Here is a 24,027-nt window from a genome sequence, read left to right as displayed (position 1 = left end):
TAAAATAGTAGTTAAACATGGACATTTAAATATATTTGAAACGCCATTTTTATATATAACAATAATTTTAAAAAAATCTTATTTGCTAAATTCTGTATTATTTGAGAAGATAAAAATATTTATAATCTATTTATAATTTAAAATATCTATTTTTCTCGAGGCCTGAGTATATCATATTATGGATAATTCGTTTTCGTATAGGTCCAGTGACTATCCTAGTTAACAATTAATTTTTTTCTAAATTATGGTAATGGTGCAACGAAATAAGAGATGGAAAACGAAACACCGAACAGGCAACTGGTTAACAATGTTGTTTACCACGGCCAGTGCAAAAAAAAAAACTTATATAACCAAACGGATCCGATGAGCCTCCACGTCACCCATTATGCGTTCTAACAAGACCGTTTTCATTAGCGCATTATCTTTCATCGGGAGAACAGAACGACGTTGCGTCACCGGTCTTTCAAAGAGTCGTACACGCATTGTGTCTCAATGTCGCGATGATCCGTCTGGGTCAGCGTCAAACAGCGTCGTTCAAAAGTCAGGGTCACCCGACCCTTTGCAATTCCCAAGATCAAAACAATCGCAATTAGTTTACGAATTTTTTTTAGAATTGGAGTTATCTGGCCCTTCAGAATTAACTTTTTTCTGAATAGCTTTCACGTTAAACAAATTGTTCTGAGATTGACTGTGCGTACAATAATTTGTTTTAGAATTATAGTATATAGTACATACTATTGTTTATTCTTCATTATTATTTGTTCCATTACACTATTATCTCTGGATCACTGTACTTAGCTGTAAGTAATAATATTCAAGTAAGTATAAAATATAATTATAATTCAAGTAAGTATAAAATATAATTATAATTCATATAAATATCAATTATAATTATAATTCGTAGAACGATAAAAAATTAATAAATCCTGTTTCTATACTCAAATAAAAAAGTCGAAGAAACATAATTTCTCAACGTTATCATTCCAATTACAATTATGAAAACAATGTTTTCACACATTAAATAATAATCTTGTCAGCCAGGAGTCTCAGAAAAATACAAGTTCAGTTGTCAAGTTGAATTTTATGAAATTCCGAAAAGTTATTCCAGTATAAAAAAAAGTTCTAAATGACGGAATTGAATTTCCCACGAATCCCCTAATTGTCCTCAGCACCGATCCATCCTTCGACTCCAATCTCGCAGCCATAAATCTCTAAGGCGTGTATGAATCAGCCTGTACACCTCGGTGACTCGGAAAAGGCTCGCGGGGCGTCGTCGAGCTAGTTTTATCGGGTCCGGTGTCGTTCGCTAATTCGATCCATAAATCTCCATCCGGCCGGCGCGACACGTTCGCCCCGCGATCGACAAGTGGTATACATATAACGCCGTGATTTTCATGGGAAATTCGCGGGCGTCTTCGCGGAAGCGAGCACGCGACCATTACGTGGCCCCTCCGATCTTTCGGCTCGATTGCACGGCCCGTGGCGCAGTTAATGGCCCAAACAGGAAGCGGGAGCGTGCTTAAACGTTTATCCGGTCGATCGGGAATCCGTTCTCCTTTCCGAGTTCGCGCGAAACCGCGCGGCGCTTTCACGAGCCGCGATTCGACACGGCGCGCGTCTCACGGACAACACCGTTCGCTGGCTCCCCGCCGGTTTTCTAACCGAGGCTACTAATTTGCAACCGCAACCGGCGAAAAAAGAAGGTCGACGCTGGCTGCAACATTTGCTACACATCGACTCTTGAAATGAAGTCGTTCTGCTTGTCGACAGGCTCATTTTCTGCCTGATGAAAGCTTTTAGTAGCTGCGTTTCAGCTTCTACTTGCCGGATGCTGTTGTAGCTGTTGCAGCTTTTTCGACGAACGATTGGCATTGCGTCGATGTTCCGAGATCCTTTTACAAAACCTTTATAAGCTTTGTTCTTAATTTTTTTAAAAAGTACATTTTATCTCATTTAGCAATTGGTCACATTGAATGAAACAGTGTAACAAAATTAACTAATTTTGACATTAATTTTACAGTGCAGTAAAAGTACTGTTTTTCATTGTAATTATGTATAATATTACACACTAATATTAAATTATTTAAACCTTCTTTGCGTCTTTGTAATAACAGATTTTTGCAAGAGTTATTACAGAATTAGAAAGACAACGTTCTCGATCGATATTGAACTCTATTTCGTCACTAATATTTATTACATGTGCAATTTATTTTCTATAATTTGGTTCACTAATCATACCAAACAAAATTTACTACTATTTAACTATTTTAATTACTACGATACAAATCTTATTCATATACTATAACAAAAAAAATTAATTACTATGATAATATCCTATTCATGGCAGCTCTTCCCTTCCTGCAACTGTTCCAAGACTCTTCAAACTAGTAAATGCCTTCCTCCGAAACTGCTGGTCATTATCACCATCGCCAGCCTCCACTTCGAAACCCCAGAAGCATTTTAGCTACCATCCTATCCGCCACTCCGAAAATTGCGAGATCGAGGTATAATGGCTCAAAAACCGAACGGCACGACGTAGAAATCGACGTGGATCGGTTGATCAGGAATCGCGTGAAAAATTAGCCGGGCATGCTTTCAAAGGGTTAATGGTTCTAACGATCGTTTAGCCGTCGGAGCCATTATCCCTGGACCCCGTTCTCGATATCGTCGATGAAGTGAAACGCTCGTAAACCGTTCCCAGGTCCTAAATAGGCTCTCCTGATTCTGGAAAGCCGAGGGGGCCTTTGATTAGACGATTTCCTCGATGGACACCTTTCGGCTTGTACAGCATCGATTTAATGCGTCTCTCACGAGCTGACGGGGAATTTTAAGGTTCGCTGACGGTTCTAAGTGGTGTCGATTAGCTCCGCGTAAGAAACATCGACTTTGTTTCGACCAGCAACTTAGTTGTAAACTATCTCGTGTCATGGGAAGGAAAAGTTCTTTCTGGACGAATTATCTTTCCGAGGTTTTCTGGTAGTCGATACGGTGGTGTTTAACTGAAATACGATACTCTAATGCAAATTAGGTCGATATCAGCTTCCTAGACATATAAATAATTTATTCAAAGGTGAAGAACAACAGGTGTAGAATTGTAGAATTTTATACTTTTCTGTTTACGAAATAATTGTTATCGAGATTTTTTAAAAGCTGAGCTTCAAAAAATTTTGGATTGTTTCTTTTATAAAATTAATTTTATCTACCTATCGAAAGCTTAAGAATTATATTAACATTAAATAGTTATTGTTATTACATCGAATGTATAGTATTAAATCTTAGTCGATTATGGTGATAAAATAATTATCGTTGAGTCTCGCAACTGAAGTCTTGTTCTTATAAAATAAATATAATCTGACCATAAAAGTCTTACGAATTATTATTAACAGTTCAAATAGACGAATATTGTTCATATAATTGCAGGTAGAACATCCAATTTTAATTCTTGAAGTTCGTAAAATAATATTATAAAGTAAATATAATTTAACCAAGAATGTCTCAAGAATTATTAACAGTTCAAATAAATGAATATTGTTCATATAATTACAAGTAACAAAACATCGAATTTTAATTCTTCACGTAAAATAGTAATCACCAAGTCCACAGTACCAGCTACTAAAAATTGTCATGCGGCCGGCATCCGTCTAGCGAGTACAGTCCGAAGAATTACACGGGCAGAACAAACAGACGAAGACCGTGCCCAGTTTTCCCACGTGTAACAGCGGCCGCCGCCGCCGCGTTCTAGTGTCAAGGTGTTCAAGAAATGGACCGCGCGTGGGCGCCGGCAATATTGTGACGCCGCTTAAAAGGTGTAAAATGAAAACCGTGTGCCTCGGGCAAACATTTTCGAGTTTATTGAGCAAAGCTCCGCTTCGCCGTGGCCGAGCGTTCGACGCGATTCCGCCGCGTAGGTAGGATCGCGGCGTCGGAGCCTTCTAACCTTTCGAAAGATCAACACACGCGCGGTCCCTTCCCGGCCGGACGAACTTCGGCATAAATTGAAGAGTGCGTAACGACTCGGCTATTTGACTAATCCGTGGAATTTGGCGCGTCCGACGCCGTTGGTAACCAAGCCGCCTCGGCCGTCTATTGTGCTGGCATCGATGACGGAGAAAGTTCACTTGTTACCTTCGAATTTCCCTCATTGTTCCGCGGTTGGAATCCTCGCGGAACGATTCCCTGGAATTAGAGACAATGGAACTGCCAGAGAGATTTTATACCGTCCTCCGAGCGTTATCGCCTCATTAAGAAATAAACGATCGTAAATATGGCGCCGTATTTTTCCGAGCAGCGATTCTCTTTTCGCAAATACTCGAGTAACGACAACGATAATAATTCTGTACTCCTCTTCTGCTTCTTAACGCTGCAATCGATTGTTAAGGAGTCAACTATTGTTTCTTTGTGTTTTATTCATTTATATGATATTATGCTCTGTATAATTATTAAAAAGTCCTTATGATTTTTATAAGTGTATTTCCGTGATAATAAGGTGCTGTTAATGCCATACAATATTATTAAAATTATTACAGTAATTAAGATCAGAACGTCATTGACAAATTAAATAAGATATTATTGAAGAAATTACTAACAGTTTCTTGTGATTAACATACCTAATAGGATTAACATACGTAATATAATAAACTGTATACCTCGTTTAAATTACGATTTCCAAAGTAACATTTCCCAAAAAAATATAAAAAAATAAACGAATATTTTTCCATTTTAGATTGTCAGAAAAATCAGTGATTTTTTTATTGCCGCCAGGTCGAATCGTCTTACGGTGTGTCACCGCTTGGGACAAGGAGAGCCCATCCCCGGTTATAAATAGCAATTCCAGAAAGAATCTCCTTGAACGTCCTCTTCAAATTACACGTTAAGGTCTGTCGACGCCGGTCGACGCGGCGGGCACGATTATTCCGACGCCGCTTCTCTTTTCGTTATAATATAAATTCCAAGACGTCCGATCCAAACAAGTTTCCGGAGTCCCGGGAGGAAAGACTGCCCTCCGCGAAGCAACTGACCCAAGAGGAGAGGGAGAAAATCGCGAGACAGTGCGACGCCAGACGTGTGTCCTAATTGAAGAACTTTTAATTGCGCACCGGCGCGGCGCGGCGCGGCGGCGGCGGCGTGCAGCTGCAATTAAGGAATCTCGAGAGGTCGGGGCATCGTCGCGGGGCGAGCGCCACTGAACCCGAATCGTTAGCCGTGATATCGCGCGATTTAATCTGCGCCCAAGCGCCGCCCGCGCGTTCGTTTCTTTTCTCTCGATTCCGTTGCTCGTTAAGTTTCCCCGCCGATCCCCGCTTTTTCGTCTATCGGGAACCTCCTTTTCTCTCTTTCTCTTTCTCTCTCTTTCTGACTGTCTGTCTAGTTCTCTTTCTACCTAACAGTCTCTATCTATCTATCTATCTATCCATTTATCTATCTACAGGGTGCGAAGAAAATTAAGTACTGGCCCTTGTTGATAAGATAGCACGGAGAAAAGTATGAGATTGGTTCCCAATAAGCCACCCACATTAACACCCTCGCAGAAATAGAGTAAACGCTTAGAGTAAATCCTTATTAGCAGAAATAATTACTTTCAATTAATACCCAATTTTCAGAAATTGTGCTACCTTTTCAGCAACAGACAGTGTTAATAAATGTGAAAGAGGCAGAAAGAATTTGGAAAATAAAATGAATTTGGGCACTGAATCTTTACAGAAAAAGAAGCGTATATAGTACAAGGGTAGAATTTTCTTCACACCCTGTAGATTTATCTATCTTTTTATATATCTATCTGTATATAGATCTATCTATCTATATATCTATCTGTCTATAGATCTATCTATCTATATATCTATCTGTCTATAGATCTATCTATCTATATATCTATCTGTCTATAGATTTACCTATCAATATATCTATCTATCTCTTGATATTTCCATCTATCTATCTATATATCAATATATTTATCTATATATTTATTAATATATTTATCTATCTATCTATCAATCTAGCTACCTATCCATCTATCTATCTATCCACTTATCTGTCTATCCATCTGTCCATCCACCCATCCAGTTGGTTAGGTATCAAGTCAGCCAGCAACTTAGATCTCTCTCCGTCCCGTCAGGCAGGCACTCGTCTCGCGCCGCGCCATTATCCGCTAAATTTCGTCTTTGTTCGTGCGCCACCCGGCGACGAACAACACACTGATCCTAACTTCCGAGAGCGTTCCTGGTACGAAACTTCGGTAAACCAGATTTCGCCCGGGCGTTGTTAAGGGAACAGCAGACGATGACGAGACCCGTCAACCGTGTCTGGAAGACGCGTTATTTCCGACGTTCTTTTTTGGAAAGGGTCACTGTCTTCGGATCGTCGCCGACGACGACCCTGACGAAAATAGAGCACGATGTCGCGCAGGCAATTCACTATCTTGTTCTAATCTGGTTAGACGGAATTGGCCTAAATTCGACCGACAATGAGATCGACGCTGGCTGCGGGAGGTAGCGTTCTGTATTTTAATTCGATTAATGATAGATAATATTTTTCTTTTTAATTTTTATTGCATGTTTGGGGTGTTTTTTTAACTGTGTGTAAGTTGCAATTTTAATAGGTTATGTAGTTGTGTTATTTTTAGTGTTTTCAAAATTTTAATATCGAATAGTGATTATTCTGTGAACAATAGTACTGAGGATATAGTGTTCTTAAATTGATATAAGCGGCATCATTAATTTCACGGAGAAATATGCCATATCTTTAATAATAAGAAATGGAAATTAATGTTCATTATACCATATTTTATTTGCAAAACTAATGTAAGAAATGTTAATTGCATAATATACAATATACGAACGAGAAGCATAAATTATCTATTATTTGTCTCCTCTTAAAATCAAAATAATAAAATATAGTAAAGTCTTATCTCCAAATAAGAAATAATAACTGAAGGATTTATAAAATTATTTGAACGCTTTCTTGGTAGAATAAAAAAACATAATTATTACTTGCAAAAGAACTATCAACTTCATTTATAACTTATTATTTACATATCATTTATCTAAAACAATGTCAGCCCAACTCCGTCTCTATTTCCAGGGAAAACGTCGAAGACCCAATTCCTGTCCGAGGAACGCGATAGATCGTGATCTAAAAGCAACAAAGCTCCCTCTCTCCGTGTAACCCCTCCGCCATCTTGGCGACTCGTACCAGTAGACGTTGAGCTACGGCGAGGAGGAAGCGATGTTAACCGATCCCCGCTGATTGTTTTTGAATAATTGATGCACACCGTCGCGATCCCCCCCTCCGTACGGAGGGAACAATCGGCGTCTCCGTGTGTGGCAACGCGCTGCGGCACGACAACCAGCCAACAAGCCGCCGGATGATCCATCAGCCGATTATCTGGCATCGCGAAAAGTAAATCTCGCGTACGCGTCGGCACGTACACGCGTGTAATATGATAATCCGAGCGCGTAACGCGAAATGTCAGAAAGCGAGGCGCTCTCTCAGGTCTCGTTACAAAAGGCTCTGCTAGCTCGCGAGTTCGCGCGAGCGCGCGCGCGCGCGCGGGTGTGCGGTTTCGCGAGAGCTCACCGGCCCGTTGCGAAAGGAATTTGTTCGTTCAGCTGTTTCCAGGCGAACGTACACACACAGTGGCCTCCACTGTGTTCGACGTGAATTATTTTATTGTCGGTCGCCGCGGTTCCGCTGACGTAATCCTCCCGCGCTTCCGGCCCGCGGATTCTTCCGCGAAGAGGAATCGCCTTCTGGCAAGCGCACGAAAGAACATTGGGAAGCCGCGCCGCGCTACATTTTTGCGAGAATGCGGGGCGAATACGTTCCTTTGAGAGGAGCCTTTATTCTTCGGTGAATGCGAATGCACGGGACGAGAAAGCATCGGTTGGTGGTTAGGGGACTTCTTTTTCGTACGGGAAATGCTCGACGTTCTGGTCGAACCGGACAAAAAACTTTGGGACAATTTTTATCGTGACCGGTGTTTCTCTTTTTGGACCGCGGTGCGGTAAATAAATAACTGTCTGCGTCTGTTGCGAGAATTTGAAACCGAGCAGCAAGCTTTTTCTCGCCGGAATGAACTTTATAGCGAGATTAATGTAACAATGATATTAATAGATATTAATGTATTGGTATTTTTAATTCTTTTTATTTTTCTGCCATTTTAAATTGCAACAACATAAGTTTGATATAAATATAATTCAGTATTTTGAACTCTGTTAAATTAATTAATATGACTAGTCTTCTCTAATTATCAGCCCAAAGCTGATATTTCATTTGATACTGTTATTCGATATTACTATTCCATTTTCGCTTCTCTATATTATTCCATGAATCTGCTTCAAACCTGCAGCAGAGAGACTTCCCTATCTATATACACAAATAAATAAATAATTAAATAAATACTCTAAAATAAATCTTCAAAAACCTTAAATACCATTAAAGTCACGTTTAAAATAATCGCATCAAGTCCACGCGGATCTGCTTTCACGTTCATTATATCGTACAGCAGCAGATTTAAGTCTTTCACAAAGATCGTTATAGATTTAAGCGGCCGGGAGGATCTCGATTAAAAAGCCAGGAACCGGAGCCGCGGACTTCCAGCAGCGAGTCCGAGCGTTCTCAGGAAAAATGGATCTCGGACGGTATCTCAGCCGAAAGGAAATGGAGAAAAGGCTCGCGGAGTGGTTTCGCTGTACTCGGTTCACGGAGTCGAAAGTTCCAAGCGGAATCGCGGGATTGTTTCTCCGTCCGCGATCGCTAGAATGCTCGCGCGGGCTCGGATCTCCCGGGTAATTCCAGGCAATCAGCCCGACAAACCCTTTTCACCGGGTGTACACCGCCGCGACACGACAGAATTCTTCCGTGGTCGTTCGTCGGCCCGGGGTGAACAAAGGTCGGACGGATGATTTCTCGAGAGCCGGTAATGAGGGCCGCGGAGACGTACCCGCCGCAGAAAATACGTGAAATCTGTTGATTCCGCGGCGCGGCGCGAGCGCGCTCGCGCGTCGGGATGACACACCGCGGGCACAAAGAGCCGTCTTGTTTCGCGTGCGGTTAACGACGTGCAAACTGAACAACCGAGAAAGAGAGAGAGGGAGAGAGTGAGAGAGCCCACTCCGCGAAATACTTCTCCTCGATAGAAAACATTTCGCGTCGCCGGTACACTTTTCGTGCCATTCAGTTCCCGGATGAATGTCGATGAGAAAGAGGAGGCTTCGTTCTCGCCTTGTTTGCCCGACGAAAGTGTCGCGCATCGTTAGCTACTATCTCCATTCGGTTTTCTAAAGAAGCTGTTTGTGGCTGGCGTGCGAGAGGAGGTTTTTATCTCGTTGTACAATGAAGCTGGAGTGCGTCGGATACTATTTTTCTGTATTTGTGGACAGGCTTCGTAGCATCGATTTTATTTATTTGGAAGGCAAGCTGTGGTTTTTGGTTTAATATGTTGCTTTTGTTGGTTAATGATATATGCGATCCGTTGTGTAGAATGATTTGGTGCTTCAAAAATTGTTGTTGTATTATTTATACTAAAAGGTGATTTATAATTAAACTGTGAATTTTAAGGATTCGTAGCGATAATGGGTAAATGAGACACAGAGCAACAGAGAGGAAAAATAGTTGTAAAATACTGTTGCATTAGTTTCGCTGTTTTAACGCCATTAACATTAAAATTACATCTTCATCTAACTTCCACGAAGAATATTTTTATTTTACACAAAGATCCACAGTCTATCACGAGAATAATTCTAAAATAATGCTGTACTAATTTCACCGTATTAACATCACATACAGAAGACATACATTTTTATCTAACTTCTGCTTTATGCAATCGTCAGAAGAACATTTCTATTTTGCATAAAAATTCACAGTCTCTTCGTACGAAGACAAAAGAATAATTCTAAAATACCATTGCATTAATTTCACGCTATCAGTATATAATTAACAAGAGAAATATATTTCTCTCACCTATCGCTTCAAAAGTCCCAGGACAAAAATCCTTCGTTAAATAACAAAAAGAAGAAGACAAAACATTACAGTTTATTGCCTCGACTGAAATACGCTTCATCCCAGAAATCGTACCTAACTGTACCACGTATTTAAGTCACGTGCAAACGTTGCGCTCCCCGGATTAGCGTCACCGAACCGTAGACACGTGAAGGAAGAGCGTTCGCGGGGTGTTTGTATCTCGATACCCCGATTTTCCCGAGGAATCGCGCCGAGAATCGGCACGAGCGCGCCGGCCAGAATATCAATTCTGGTATCCGGCATCGTCGAGGGGAACTGTCATTTAGCTGGGAGAAGTCATCGACGCCCGGTCACGGCTCGGTGTTCTCACGAGCGTCTTTTTGTATCCCGTCGTGTAAGACGGCCGTGGCGTAGCAACCGCGCGGCGAAGAGCTACGAGGCCGAGAGGCGAGGAACGCAGTCTACCGTGTATAAAAGGGTGAAAGGTGAGGATCAGTTAAGGGTGATATAGTGGAGGCGTTTAGTTAAATCGATCAGATAGGGGCTTTGCATGGCCCGTTGGTGGCACCCTCGTGCGTCCGGCACTGTCTTTCCCTGAATTATGAGCAACATCCACCTGCGCGGCCCTCTTCCTTGATCTGTATTCCCACAAACGGCTCCCCCGTCTCCCCCTCTTAGAACCTATGCCCGCTTCCAACGGCCTCGATCTCTACCATACTTCGCTATACTTCGCGGGAGACACGTTCCCCTCGCTAGTTACGACGCCATTGTTCCTAAACGTCCTATACACTTCGCTTGAAATTTGGAGCACATTAGATCAAGCTGCTTTTTACTGAACGACGCTGCGGATATTACTTTGCTACGCGATAATACTGCGAAACTATGCTTGACACTGCCGTGATTAGACCGTGGAATTTTATGGAAAATAATTGTGTATATTTTGTGCGAGAATCAGGTGTCAGGAACTTTGTTTTTAGTGATGACAGTAGATAAAACGAAATTTTACTTCTCTTCCTATTCTTTAAAATTGCAAGTAACCATTTTTTGTCATAAAATCCTATTAACGGTATCCAAAAAATTATTAATAAAACAACTGTATAAATATTGTATCCTTTATCCATTATAGGAATTTTTATGTAATTTTATTGTATTTTATTTTAAAACTGTGCAACTAGCATCAAGGAGTGACTCATATCTTGATCAAATAATCACATTTAAAAAATATACGAATTACTTATTATTTTAATTATTTATTCGTATATTTATTATTTTAATTAATACTGTTTATTACTCGTTTAAAAATCTAGTATTTAGTATGCAACGATCTAATAAAAATACAACAAAATGTCTTCATCAAAAAGCTGACAATTAAGAGCAAAATTCACTGTTTATTATCGACTAGAATAATTACCACGTCGAATCTAATGAATAAACATAATGTTAAAATCTTCCTTCGTTCAATAGAGTACTTTTTGCTGGTGGTCGTGTAATGATTACCCGGTGAACGAGCAAGGTACTTAGCTAATTTTTCCACAAATGCATAAAATCCATAAGGCGAATAGATTTTCGTAACCAGCATTGAAAAGTTCTGCAAACGTGTTCGTCCCGTAAGAGGAGCACTCTAATTGGCTAAACGTAAGCTGACATCGCGGAACACACCGTCGATAATAGTGATCTTAAAAGCGCGGCGCAGCTGAAATTGTACAGCTAATCGATTCCGGAGCACGATCCCCCGACGAAACTAAAATAATCGTTCCGCTAAGAAAATAAACATCGAAGCCGGATCCAGAGCCTACCAAAGGAAGATAGCAATTGGTTAAATTACAACATTTTCGTGGCTGATTGCGGGAGCAATTTGAAAAACCGTGGGCAATCACGCGGACGTAAATGTCTCGAGATTGCACGCGCAAACCCCGGCCAACGGGAATCTCCGAGACGAATTAAACACGATTACCGACGACACAGATGTTGCACTAATTCCCATCGTCGATATCGAATGATACGCTATAAGTCGAGAAGGAGTTCTGGCTCTCCGGTCCCCATTCAAAGGATCACTGGAACTGTGTTATTACACCGCGCGTCCGTCCAATCGTGCTCGTTCCCATGCTGATGCGCTCGATGTCGTCGCGCGGCCCAGCTAGCTGTACGGGCAATAATTTCTCGAAGCGGGTCGAGGAGCTAAAGTTTCTTGCCAATGGTAATCCGGCACTTAACGTATTAAGCGTAATCGCTAAATCGAAATTGAAATTTCAAAGAAAATTATATGGCAACGAGAACACTCGTCTAATAACTGCGAGGAGCTAATTCCCGTCGTCGGTCGCGTTCTCGGGGATCTAAAGAGCTTTCTTTCTCTGTCCTCTCTTTAGTGCTCTCTCTCTCTCTCTCTCTCTGCTTTTCTCTTTAATGCTATCTTTCTCTCTCTGCTTCTTTCTTTAGTATTGTCTCTTTTTTTCTCTTTTTAGTACTTTCTCTGCTTCTTTCTCTCTTTAGTGCTCTCTCACTCTCTTTCTATATTTTTCTCTCTATAAATCTCTGTCTCTTTCGCTCTTCCTCTTCTTAGTGCTCTCTCTATCTCTGTATTTCTCTCTCTTTATTTTTCTCTCTATAGATCTCTTTCTCTCGCTCTTTCTCTTTAGTGCTGTCTCTTCCTCTATTTCTCTCTATATATTTCTCTCTCTACATTTCTCTCTCTTCGCTCTTCCTCTCCTTAGCGCTCTCTATTTCTCTATCTCTCTCTTTCCCTCCGTATTTCTCTCTATATTCCTCTCCCTATTTCTCTCCGTCATGTTCTCTCGCGCTCTTCTTCTCCCGGCACACGGAGGGAGCCCGGCCAATAAAACATTGTTTTGCATGTACGAGTCAATGGCATGCGCGAATACTTCCCCGGGTAATATACGACCCGGTGCCGGCCGCCGGTGTGCATGCGCGCTGATGACGATAGTTATGAGGATTTCCTAATCTTCCCGGAGAATTATGAGCCTGACTTGATTCACCACGAGCGTAGCTGTCTTAACCTTTCGCCGCAGATAATCGCCGGGCACTGCTCGTGAATCATCGATCCAATAACAAACATTCGGACACCGGAAAAAAGCACGGAATTTTCCGACTACCGTGGTCATACACTCGCACGGACACGCCTACAATACACGTAGGAGCATATTACATTCGCGGGATAGGATGAAACAATAATCGACAGGTGTGAAATAATTCAGTAAATTCGATTGAAACTTTTAGAGATTTCTCGTTTAATTTTTCACGATTTTAATATTTCATGAAACGCTTTACAGAATTGAGAATTTTGATATTTGTTGACAACGATATGGAAAAGATAGGAAAATTAATGTTATTCTATTTGTTGTAGTGAAAAGTAGGACGACCGAGTATTATAAATGCAATTTGGGGACGCGTGAAAATTGTAGTGATGGTGCTGGAAGCACATCTATAGAAGCTTTATGCAAATTGTGCAGTAAAACGAAATACTAAAGGTCTTTTATCTAAAAATATATCGTTATTAATATATATATATTAATTACAGTAAAAATCTCTCAAGAAAGTAAACTACAAAAAATAATAAAAGTACATTTCATCTAAAAACACCATTAATATTGATAATTACAGTTTATAAATAAGTAATAGACCATAATTATAAACAATCAATAAATTAATTCTTTACGTAGCTATAATTTTCTTTAAATTCTCGCAGAGCTGCTCGCAAATCCTCCACTCACTTCCCCGAAACGAACGCACAGGTACCGGCATTCTACTTCAAGGATCACAAACGCGTAATTAAACGATCACCTTGGCGCCGGGTTAACGTCGCTGGAAAAATCGCGGGAGCAAAAAACGAGCTATCGGAAAAAGTAGGCGAGCGTGCGCGCGCGCGCGCTATGTTTTCGATAGCGACGACGAAAAAATCGACGCCGCTGTCGGACAGGTGCGCGCTGACTTCTGCCGGCGTTGCAGGCGACGTGATACTATGCCGGGAATTCTGTTTGACGAAGCCAACCGAGGCTCTTTATCCACGGAACAGAGCTGTCAGTGTGTGCGCTGGAATATTAAACAATTTAATCGGCACCGTGTAATGCCAAACGCGGAGCCGCTTCGCTCTTTTCTAATTAGACTGTCGATCTTCCAGCAAACTTCTCTATAGCGAATATATCCGGCGCAAGATCAAACGATTTTACAGGGCAGTTAACTTTCTGTGTACGCCTTTCGGACGGTCTTCTCATTCGGCGAAATATAATCGATGATTTTCGTAAACGAGGCAGTAAAGTACTGTGCTGCAATAAAATACTGTACTGTTGTAAAATACCGCGCTGTAATAAAATACTGCGTTTTGTAATAAAATTGGTTCCCCGCGGTGTTCGGCACACGTGAAAGATCGCGGATAAAATAGGATTAAAGTTGACGGAAAAGGGACTTTAAAGGGTTGTAAAAGTACAGTCCGAGGCAAAGGTTATGTCGGACAGCGGGTTGCTAAGATTAAAATTGTAGTATGGGCAAAATTGATCGGTTCCTTAAAATTCTTTGAATTGAGAAGAAGCTTTTTTAAAAGGAAAATATTGAATAGATTTCTAAATTCAAGCATCCCTTATAATATAAATGTCGAAAAGTCTTAATATAAATTTATACTGAATTTCTTTATTCAGTCTCTTAATTCCTATTCCAGCAAAATTCATTACCATTAATATCAATTGGAGACTTAAACGAATATACTATAGCAGTATTATATTCTTAATCGTATAATTATACTACAGATCCTTACGCATATTTTCACTTTAATACATCAGCACAGAAAAATTAAAATCAGTGATAAATTAGTTATTACATTAAAAATATATGACTATTCTAAAAGTAAACGCAAACGCTGTCAGATATTTTATTAAATTCCTCGTCCTCTTGCCTTTTAAAAATTCTATTAAATGCATAAATATAAACAGTGCACTACTTCTGATAAAAACAATATAAGAACGAAACTTTGCAGATTAATTAAATAATAAATTCTTTATTATTACAGAATAAAGAAGCTTACAATAATTTATTATAAATACCACTGCTAACAGCGTTAGAATTCGGTTACGGTTTCAATTATCAACACGGTCGCACAGTGATCGGTTCGATGAAAATCGTGATTCGTCGGCAGGGCCGTAGGGATCGATGGATCGGCGCATTCCGTAGGGTCAAGCGCTCCTCAGAGACACGATCGTCAGCAAGCTTTCCTCCCCAGGCGAGGCGGCCATTACACAAAGCTTCCTGGTTGGGAAAAAGTCTGTGGATTGCCGGGGGCGCGCTAATTTAATTGCCAGGTCCGCGGAAGAAGCGTGCTCGCCGATGGCCGCGGCGCGTACACGCCGCGCCGGTTCCGCGATCGCGCTCGCTCGCTCGCGCGCGCGCGCGCGCAGGTGTATAGTACCGATAATAGTACGGTTATAATAACAGACAACGCGCGTTCGCGTGAACGTGGATCGCTCGCACACGTCGTCGCCCGGTACTACCTGCGTGTGAAACAACCGCGGCGACGCTCGCTGCACGGAGTTACGGCGTTTCGCGAAGACTTTTCCAGGTATCCGTAACGCGAAATCATGTGTGCCTTCTATGCCTTCTATACCTTTTTCTCCCCCCCCTTTGCCGTTCCGCTGCCGTAAATAACCCCGCAAACTCTACTTTAACCCCTTGGGCTCACGCTAACGATCCGTCGTTATCTCTGTTAGTTACCGGAACGATCGCCATTAACGATTTATCGTATCGCCTCGTCTTTTTCTCTACTCTTTTCGATGCTCCGTTTAATGCTCTCCTTTTTTTTCTTGGCGGAACGACGGCCGCGAATTTTTACTCCGGACTAAACGTTGCGATGTACGCCCCTGCATTTTTTCAGCCATCGAGGTAGCAGCGAATTTTTTTACCGAATTTCGCAGCCACTTGGTATTCTTTCGGACTTCGTTTTTTGGCACGCCCGTTCGGTGGTAATTTAATGAATTTTTCCGTTTCAGCGGACGCGTTCGGAATTGTCTTTTTAGTTTACGATACACGTATGCGTGTGTGTCTTTTACGACCCTCGGCGAGGGACAAATTTTTTATTGCTTCTTAAAGATTAGATTGCTTTTTACCGCGGTGATCGCTCGAGTTTTTCAGCATCCGCGTTCACGGGCAGCTAAATGATTCTTTTTCTTTAGAAACGTTCTCGTAATAATTGCCACTTTTTTTGATAACGTAATCTGCATACTATGCTAGAGACGTTTATGTATGAGGGACATGTTTTTTGCTGGTTCTACGATGACAGCATCGTCGAGCAACTTTACCGTGTCTGCTTCGATTCGATTAAATGAGTTTTTTCGCTTGTAATTGCTATAATTAGACTGCGGATTTTTATGGAAAATGAAAGCTGTCTGCATCAATTGCAAAGTATAGACGATGCAGATATATTTATTTCTATTTTTAATACATGCATTCGAATATTTTAGATATTTTTATTGTTTTGTGCTAGGTCTGCTCATTTTTATCATAAATGCAAAATGTTCGAAGTCCAAAAATCGCACAGTGTCGTTCGAACAATAATTTCCGAAACGCGTCGCTATGCGCATTCCTGCGCAGTCAGATGAATTTTTTCCTCGATCGCATAACCACTGCTTACATTTTCCGCGTCGGTATAAACAACATACTAAATCATTCCGGCCGGTAATTTCTCGAAACGTACGAGCGCGAATAAATTGTGAAATGTTCGTCGTAGGAAGGACTCCGGGGATCGAACGGTCTGCGACTAATTTTAATCTCCGATTCCACCGTAACAGTTTCCATTAACGACAATCCATTTCCCAATTACCAGCCACTAAAATAAGTGCCCGCGTTTACGACTGCAATTTACGATTCCGATCGCCGGTATCTTCCAGCCATCATTTTTCCTGTTAGGGACATAAACCGACCACCGCGGCGTTCCCCATCATCGTGTGCCTGCCAGTTCCACGGCACAGTTCAACGAAACTAGTAATATATTATAATGTTAGATAATTGTACTAAAAGTTAGTGAAACAATTATAAAGGAAATCTACATAAACACAGAGTTGAGAACTGGTGTACGATAATGAATGTTTAGTGACGTTCGATGTTTGATATTGTTTTATCGAGCGATTTTTTAGTGGAAGACTATTTATTAGTTTTGAACAGCGTAGTAGAAATTATTTATTCATAGCACTTTTTTTGTTTTCAATAAATCGCTTTGCTTTTTGTATTAATTAATGCTTTACAGAAAGAGCGATTGGGTATTGATGTCTTTTATTTGATTTAGAAAATCAGATAATGATTTTAGAAAAAGGGTTATGATGTGGCCGTTATAATAGAACGATCATAGTATAACCATTATAGTGTAATGATTATAATATGATGATTATAATATAACGAGTTTAATGTGTCCATTATAATACAATGATTGTAATATGGTAATCATAATGTGATGATTATAATATATCAATTATGATACGATTGTGATATATCAATTATACTATAGTGGTAATAATATAGCAATCATATAGTATATCAACTATATTATAACGATCCTACTACAATACTACATTCTAATAATATCACATTGTAATTATACATACAGAATACATAATATAATAATATAATCAAGCGACAGCAATACTTTCCCCTTCAGAATTTTATCGATTCGCGATAGCACTCAGCTCGTTTCGTCCTGGCCGTGCACGACCGGTCGTCATCGGTTGCCACTTTTCGCATTCCGATCATGTCAAACGCTTCCTCCCCGCACGGCGCGGCGTCGTCTGATTGGACGCGGACGCGCGTAATTATCAAAGAGTGTCTCACGAGGACCCGAAGTGGCGGAGAGCGGTAGAGGCTGGTTTCGAGCGGCGGTGGTTCTCCAGGTAGAGGCGGTAGGTCGATTCGTAGGGATCGTTAGGCGAGTGCCGGGCCACCGGGGTAAAAATCGCGCGTTAATAGCGGCGCGCAATTAAATAATAGCGAGAGGGGTCCCTGTACCACCCGCGGCGGCGCGCCGCGGCGATTTCATTAAAGCGCCACTTAGGACGCGATACGATATTCCGGGGAACGTATACGGTGGCCGTTCCCGGGTGCCGTTCCACGTCCTGTAAAAACGACATAAACGCGCGTCCGCGAATTACCCGCGCATGCGACCGACACGCACGCCTAAGTGGAATTTAAATAAACATCTAATAAGAGACGACGCGCAAAGGAGACGACGCCAAGCCTTTTTTCTCCTCTCCTCTCCCCCCCTCCTCTTCAAGCTGTTTCTCGTGCCGGACCTTTTTGCCGGCGGATCATTCCCGCGCAGCCTTCGCGCGGCCAGTTCTTTTGTGTTTGCTATGACTAGGCGCGAAATTGCCGATAAATGCGACGCGATGCCTCGTACAAATTTTAAAACGCGCTGCAATTATCGCTTCGGCTTCTGTTTACTGCGTCCCGCGCGGTGACGTCATGCTCTTTTTTTTCGGCGGCGAGCTCGTCTCTCGCTTCGCGTCGAAACAACCTCTCGTTAACGCGTCGAGCAGCCAGGGATCGACACCAAAAATTCCCACAGGCTTGATAACCAGGACTGATTAAACTAAATTGTTGGAATTTATCACGGCGGATGGTGATTTCAAGCTCTCTGCATTCCGAACATTCTAATCAAATTTAGATCGTTAGGAGTGCTTTATTATTAAAATCAATTTTAAGAATTACTAGGAAATTAGCGTCTTTGATCAGTGTGCCAGACACACTCGAGGTAATTGAATTAACCCCTTGCGCTGCGACTCCTTCAACGCTATATTAAGTAATACTTATTTGTCCTTAATATTGTCCTTAAGAGGACCAGATCATTTTTGTTTCTCTATTGTCCTTATTTATTTCTGTTTCTAGACTTTGATGACAGAAGACGTCGATTTTAATTCAATTTAGAATAAATTAATAATTTGATTGCTATTCACTATAGAGTTCATTAGAGATTAACAATATTCATCATAATAATATTCATCCCCCTTGCATTATAGTGCAAGGGGTAAATAAAACTAAAATTCGCCACCTTTAATGTATCGTAGCGAACGGTAATTCGATTCTGTCGCATTCCATATACATTAATCAAATCCATTCAATTCGAATATATTGCAGTAAAAATGATTTTGAACACTGACAAGCAATTACCGCGACTCGCACCACATGTTAATTATTGTCCAACTTTATTTATCAGAGAGGATCGAACAGAATTACGCGGCGAAGTTTCAGGATTTAATAAAGCGTTCTCCTCGGGGAAACTTTTGTGAGATAGACGTGGGAGGGGAGCGAAGGGGTGGGATAAAGATCCACAGAAAAAGATTCCCCGTAGGAAAGTTTCAACGGTTTAAAACGATTATTAGGCGTTTGCTTTCACCCCGGAATGCTATAAACCGGGAGATACGAAATCTCGGGATGACGAAGAGGCGCCGTGGCTGGACCCTTTCAGTGGGGAGGAGGAGGGGAGGGGGGGCAGGCTGATTTATTAATTTCTAGGAGCGAGGCCCCGTTTTCTTTTCGTTTCGCGGCACTCTGTATCGATTCAACGATACCACACGACCCACCAATTAAATTGATAATAACCATCCTGGTTACCTGCTCGTTATCTTGCCTACTCGCTGACTCTTAACGCAATCGTTAAGTGACACCCACTCGCACGTGATCGTCAATGGCGAAAGGGTTGTGAAAATCGCGACATTTGCGGAGCACAGGCCTCGACTGCTTTCTAGAATCTCGACTGCCCCGCTATTTATAATTGAAAATCTCGAATATTTATAGACGAATGTTGGTCACGATTTCATTTTTAGTTGAACAGGTGACTGAAATAATATTAAAATTAGATAAAAAGTTAGATTAGAATTAGATGAACATTAAATTAGAATTAGATTAAAATTGAAAATATACTGTCAAAGTTGCGATGATACCAAGAGAAAAATTTGTTAACATAATTGAAATTATTTAAAGTCTATTTGAAGTTTGAAAAATATTTAAATTGACTTTTAATATAATTTATTCCCTAATAATTCGTTAAAACTATAATAACACAATTCTAGATTTAAAAAAGAAAAAGAATGTGTAAGCGTCATCATAATTTTGTTTCAACAGTTGGATGCCTTTTTAAAATCATTAGTAGGGACCCTAAAGCCTGTAATTATGTAGGCAACACTGTTTTTCGAGACGGACTAATTAATTCCCACCAGGCCCCGTCTGTTCACGACACCTAATTTCCTGCTTATCTGCTCAGCGTGTCGGATCGGTAGAATCTCGCCTGAAAATCTAGACCTAAGACAATTAGCCTGGGGGTACAAAGACGAGTGTCACTTATCAGGGGCTTATCGGCGCGAGAGAGTTGACCTTAGAACACACGATTCTCCGTGGAAACGGTTGTTCGGTATATCGCCTCGCAGATAAATTGTTAGAGCTCGAAGCGATTGTGCCGCACTGATCGTGGTATTCGATATTCGCATGCCTCACCGTTTCGATATTCTGGAACCTTGTTGGGAAAAGAGTAGCAATGTTTCTGGCTTCGTTTCGGAGGGTTAAAGCTCCGCTTTCGAGACGTTTTAGTTAGATTAGATTCACTGTGTCGTTCGACGATGCGAGTTTTGCAACAATGTTCGTTTTTGGACGATTTATCAAATTTAAAAATTCCTGTGAAGCGTAAGAATTTTTTTCCGATAGTGAGTTTAAAGCGCATAGTTTCCCCTTTCAAATGAGCCTAAGAACTTTGATTTATGATTTTTTGGAGCCATTTTACGGCCATTTGAATCAAAAGAAATTCGACAAAATTGATCTAAATTCAATATAATGTAACTTTGTTAAAAAAAAAACGTAGAACAAAGTTTTTTAGCTCATTTTAAAGTGTGAAATACCTACATTTATGTCGCTTTAATTATTTTAGAATAGATTCGCTTTGTCGTTAACTGCCATTAATTTTACATCAAAGTTCGTTTTTTGACAAGTTTCCAAATTCGCAGACCTCTGGAGTCTACAAAACATTTTTTTAACAAAAGAGACCATAGCAGTCGCATAGAATGAAGTCCCCCCTTTCAAACGAGACCAAAAACTTGGTCCTGCGATTTTTTAGTGCCATTTTGTCATCACGCGAACGAGAAGTCTGCTATTAACACGAAAATAAAAAATACAAGCTGAATATTCAACATTAAAATTCAAAGTGTTGAAACTTCGTTAAAAAGAATTGTAGAACAATATTCCACGGCTGATTTCAAAGGCTGAAACCTGCACTTTCAGCCCACTTTCGTCACTCCGCTCTGCCTTCGTTCCCTTGGTAATCACGGGCCAGCTAAAACCAGTGATTTTTCGAATTCCCGAACACCGCGCAGCCCTGAATTTATTTTCCGCTCGCGAAAACGTTCTGTTCGCGAGCTATGACATCACTGCTCGTTGAGAAACGTCTACATAATCGATACAGCAGCTTCCGTGTTACCACAGACGGATCGCGAAGTTAATATTTACGTCAGTCATCGAGTTCTAAAAATATCGAGGTCGGCTCTAGTGGATAAGCGTGTACGATTTAATCGCGGCAATAAGCTCAAAGTGCATCATCCGGAATCCCTTCGAGATCCACTCGAGTAGGCCCACTTCAGCGATACACGGAGAGCAAGAACAAAATGGTAATTGATGGAATATCGCGGGGGCCATGTGGCCTCGCGTAAAAATTTCGAGGCGGCGGCCCGCCGTCGGGGGGTTGCTCAACCCCTTCGCTCGGACGGAACAACGAACGGCGAGGAGAGACGAAAAACAAAGAAAGAGGAACGAATCTTACCTGGACGAGCAGGTTGATCGGCTGGCTGACGCTGAGTGGTTTGCCTCTTCTGGCGTTTCCGCCTCCGCCGCCCAAACACTTTATCCACGGCATTCCTCGGCCGTTTTCTCGCCTCTCCGTTGCCCTGTTCGCCTCGGTCCTCCTACCGCCTCCTCCTCGGTCTCTTCCTGACTCGCGTCTCTCTTCCGCGAATCCCTCAAGGTTCCCTCGGCTTTCCGCTTCTACGCGCGACGCTCGATCGCGGACGCATCTCTCAGCCCTCGCCGTACCCTTCAGCGCGGCGAACTCTATGGTGGAGGAGTCGCGGACGAAATCGATGGAAATCGCTCGAAACCACTCGCCCGGCCCTCCGGAAAACACCGTTCACGCTATATAATCGAACGATCCGCGGCGTTGCCTCGATTTTCTACGATTATTCTTACAAAATTCTCTTATTATTTATTCCGTAACTCCTTCCAGTGAATTCTCGGAGACACGACGATTTTCAATTTTTCTTAAAAATCCTTGAAGATGGCAGCTTGTGTGATTGAAGACTTTACGGTTCTGTTAAAAAATGTCGACAGTCTTGCGATTCCTCGTCGTCACTCGGGCTCGTCGATTTCTCGCGATCGGTTTTCTCAGAAGCGCCGCCGGCTTTCCATCGTTCCTTAAATATCGCGAGCCTTCGTGTATCGTCGGCGCAAATCTTCTCAGCGTTTCACCATCCGGCGGAGTCCCTTTCCGTATCTCGGATGCCTCGTCCCCGGGGGAAGACTTCGAAGATCAGCCAGAAACGGTGCCGTTTCGCAAACTTTCAAACGGTCCCGCGTGTCACAGCCGTCCGCACGCCCACCGTGTAACCCTCTCTCAGCCGCACATGGTCCTCACGGACACGTCCGTGTCGCTCGAATTATGGAGGATCTTCACAGCGCGCGTTTCTTCATGACGCGGATCACGGCGGCTGCTGCATGCGGAACGGATCATTTATTCGCGCGCAGTTTCTGGCTCGCGGCGGCGTGTACGCGAACCCACGTCCTCTCTCGCGCGCGGCTCCCGCGACACTGGCGGCTGTCGACTTCGCTATCGTCGATTTTATACGCGCGGCTTGACAGCCCCCGGGACGCCCTTATCTACGCGAAGACGAGAGCCACCCCCGTTTTCCCACCGAGAACGATCTCTCTCTCTCTCTCTCTCTCTCTCTCTCTTTCTTTCTCTCTTCCTCGCACCCAGCCTGGACACCGGCTCGCCCAGCAACTCGCACAGGTGTTTCGTATTAAAAAAACACGGCGATCTCGTTTTTCAGCCGGCCGCACGATCGACTTTCTCTAGTCGATCGGACAAAATCGATCCGACCGATCTCGTAATCCTCGCTCGGAAAAAAAGTTTCGCTCCCGACGAAACCGGGCTCCGCGGGAAACTTTTTCGATAAATAATCCCCGCGCCCCCGTCGCGCCCCAAATCGGCCACAACTTTTTTAATCAGCTCTTCTTTCGCGGACTTATCTTGACGCGCGAACTTCGCGGATCTTAACCGTCGGCTGCGCGGCTCTGAAATTCAGAAGCCTGAGAAAGGATTGATTAATCACTGTTTTTCATTCACCGTTGAACTTCCTTATTAATTTATAGAGCCGCACGCATCCTCTGTAGCGACGGCTAATGGAGATGGAGATTCCAACGATTTGATATCTATCCTTCGTTTTCGTATCGATTTGTAAATGTTTCTGGAGATTTCAACGTGATGTTCTCAGCAGGTTGTTCGATCCGTTTTGGACGTCTCGATTAGTGTCCGCGAATCCTGGCGAAGGGCGGGGCACAGGAGTGCGTCGGTTTGACGTTTCGTTTTCGAAATACGCGCGTGAATTGAGCGGAGCACGCGTGCCGGACTAGTTCGCTTCACGAGCGTCGTGTTTTCTCGACCAGCTCGACCCGCGGCCCGCCGTCGACTGACAGAAAATACCAGCCGGGACCCCGAAGAGCGCTCCGAGGGCCGGACAGAGGGGCGGCAGGGATCGACAATCCGTGTCGAAACGCAGCGCAGCTATCCGCATCTGCGCCTCCTCTCTGCTTTTTAACCGATTGCTCTCGTTTCTGCTGTGCCACGATCGTCGAAACGATCCGTTAATGCTAAGCGATCTTCGTCGACAATTAATCCTGGGGCTCGCGAACAGTTCCACCGAAAATTGGAAAAGAATCGTGGAATTTTCGGAGCACGTGGTAAGAAGATTTTATAGAAAATAACCGCACTATGTCTAAATTAGGTGAAATTATTTTAAAATATTTCTCACTGCGAGAGATGACATT

At 42.3% G+C, this 24,027-nt stretch overlaps 1 protein-coding gene across 6 annotated transcripts in view; it reads right to left on the bottom strand.

Annotated features, from left to right (window-relative positions):
* The window catches only part of By (focal adhesion protein tensin), a 303,833-nt gene extending 280,174 nt beyond the window's left edge, over window positions 1–23,659 (bottom strand). For all 6 annotated transcript variants that reach the window (XM_078177339.1, XM_078177341.1, XM_078177345.1 and 3 more), the window contains exon 1: window positions 21,749–23,659. In XM_078177339.1, coding sequence (XP_078033465.1) covers window positions 21,749–21,841 — 93 coding nt within the window. In that variant the 5' untranslated portion in view covers window positions 21,842–23,659. The remainder of the gene's footprint in view (window positions 1–21,748) is intronic.
* Between the last annotated feature and the right edge of the window lie 368 nt (window positions 23,660–24,027).

The sequence above is a fragment of the Augochlora pura genome, chromosome 3 (assembly GCF_028453695.1).
Source record: "Augochlora pura isolate Apur16 chromosome 3, APUR_v2.2.1, whole genome shotgun sequence".
In the NCBI taxonomy this organism is placed as follows: domain Eukaryota; kingdom Metazoa; phylum Arthropoda; class Insecta; order Hymenoptera; family Halictidae; genus Augochlora; species Augochlora pura.
Note: the sequence above shows the minus strand (reverse complement) of the source record. Positions and strands in the feature narration are given on the sequence as shown.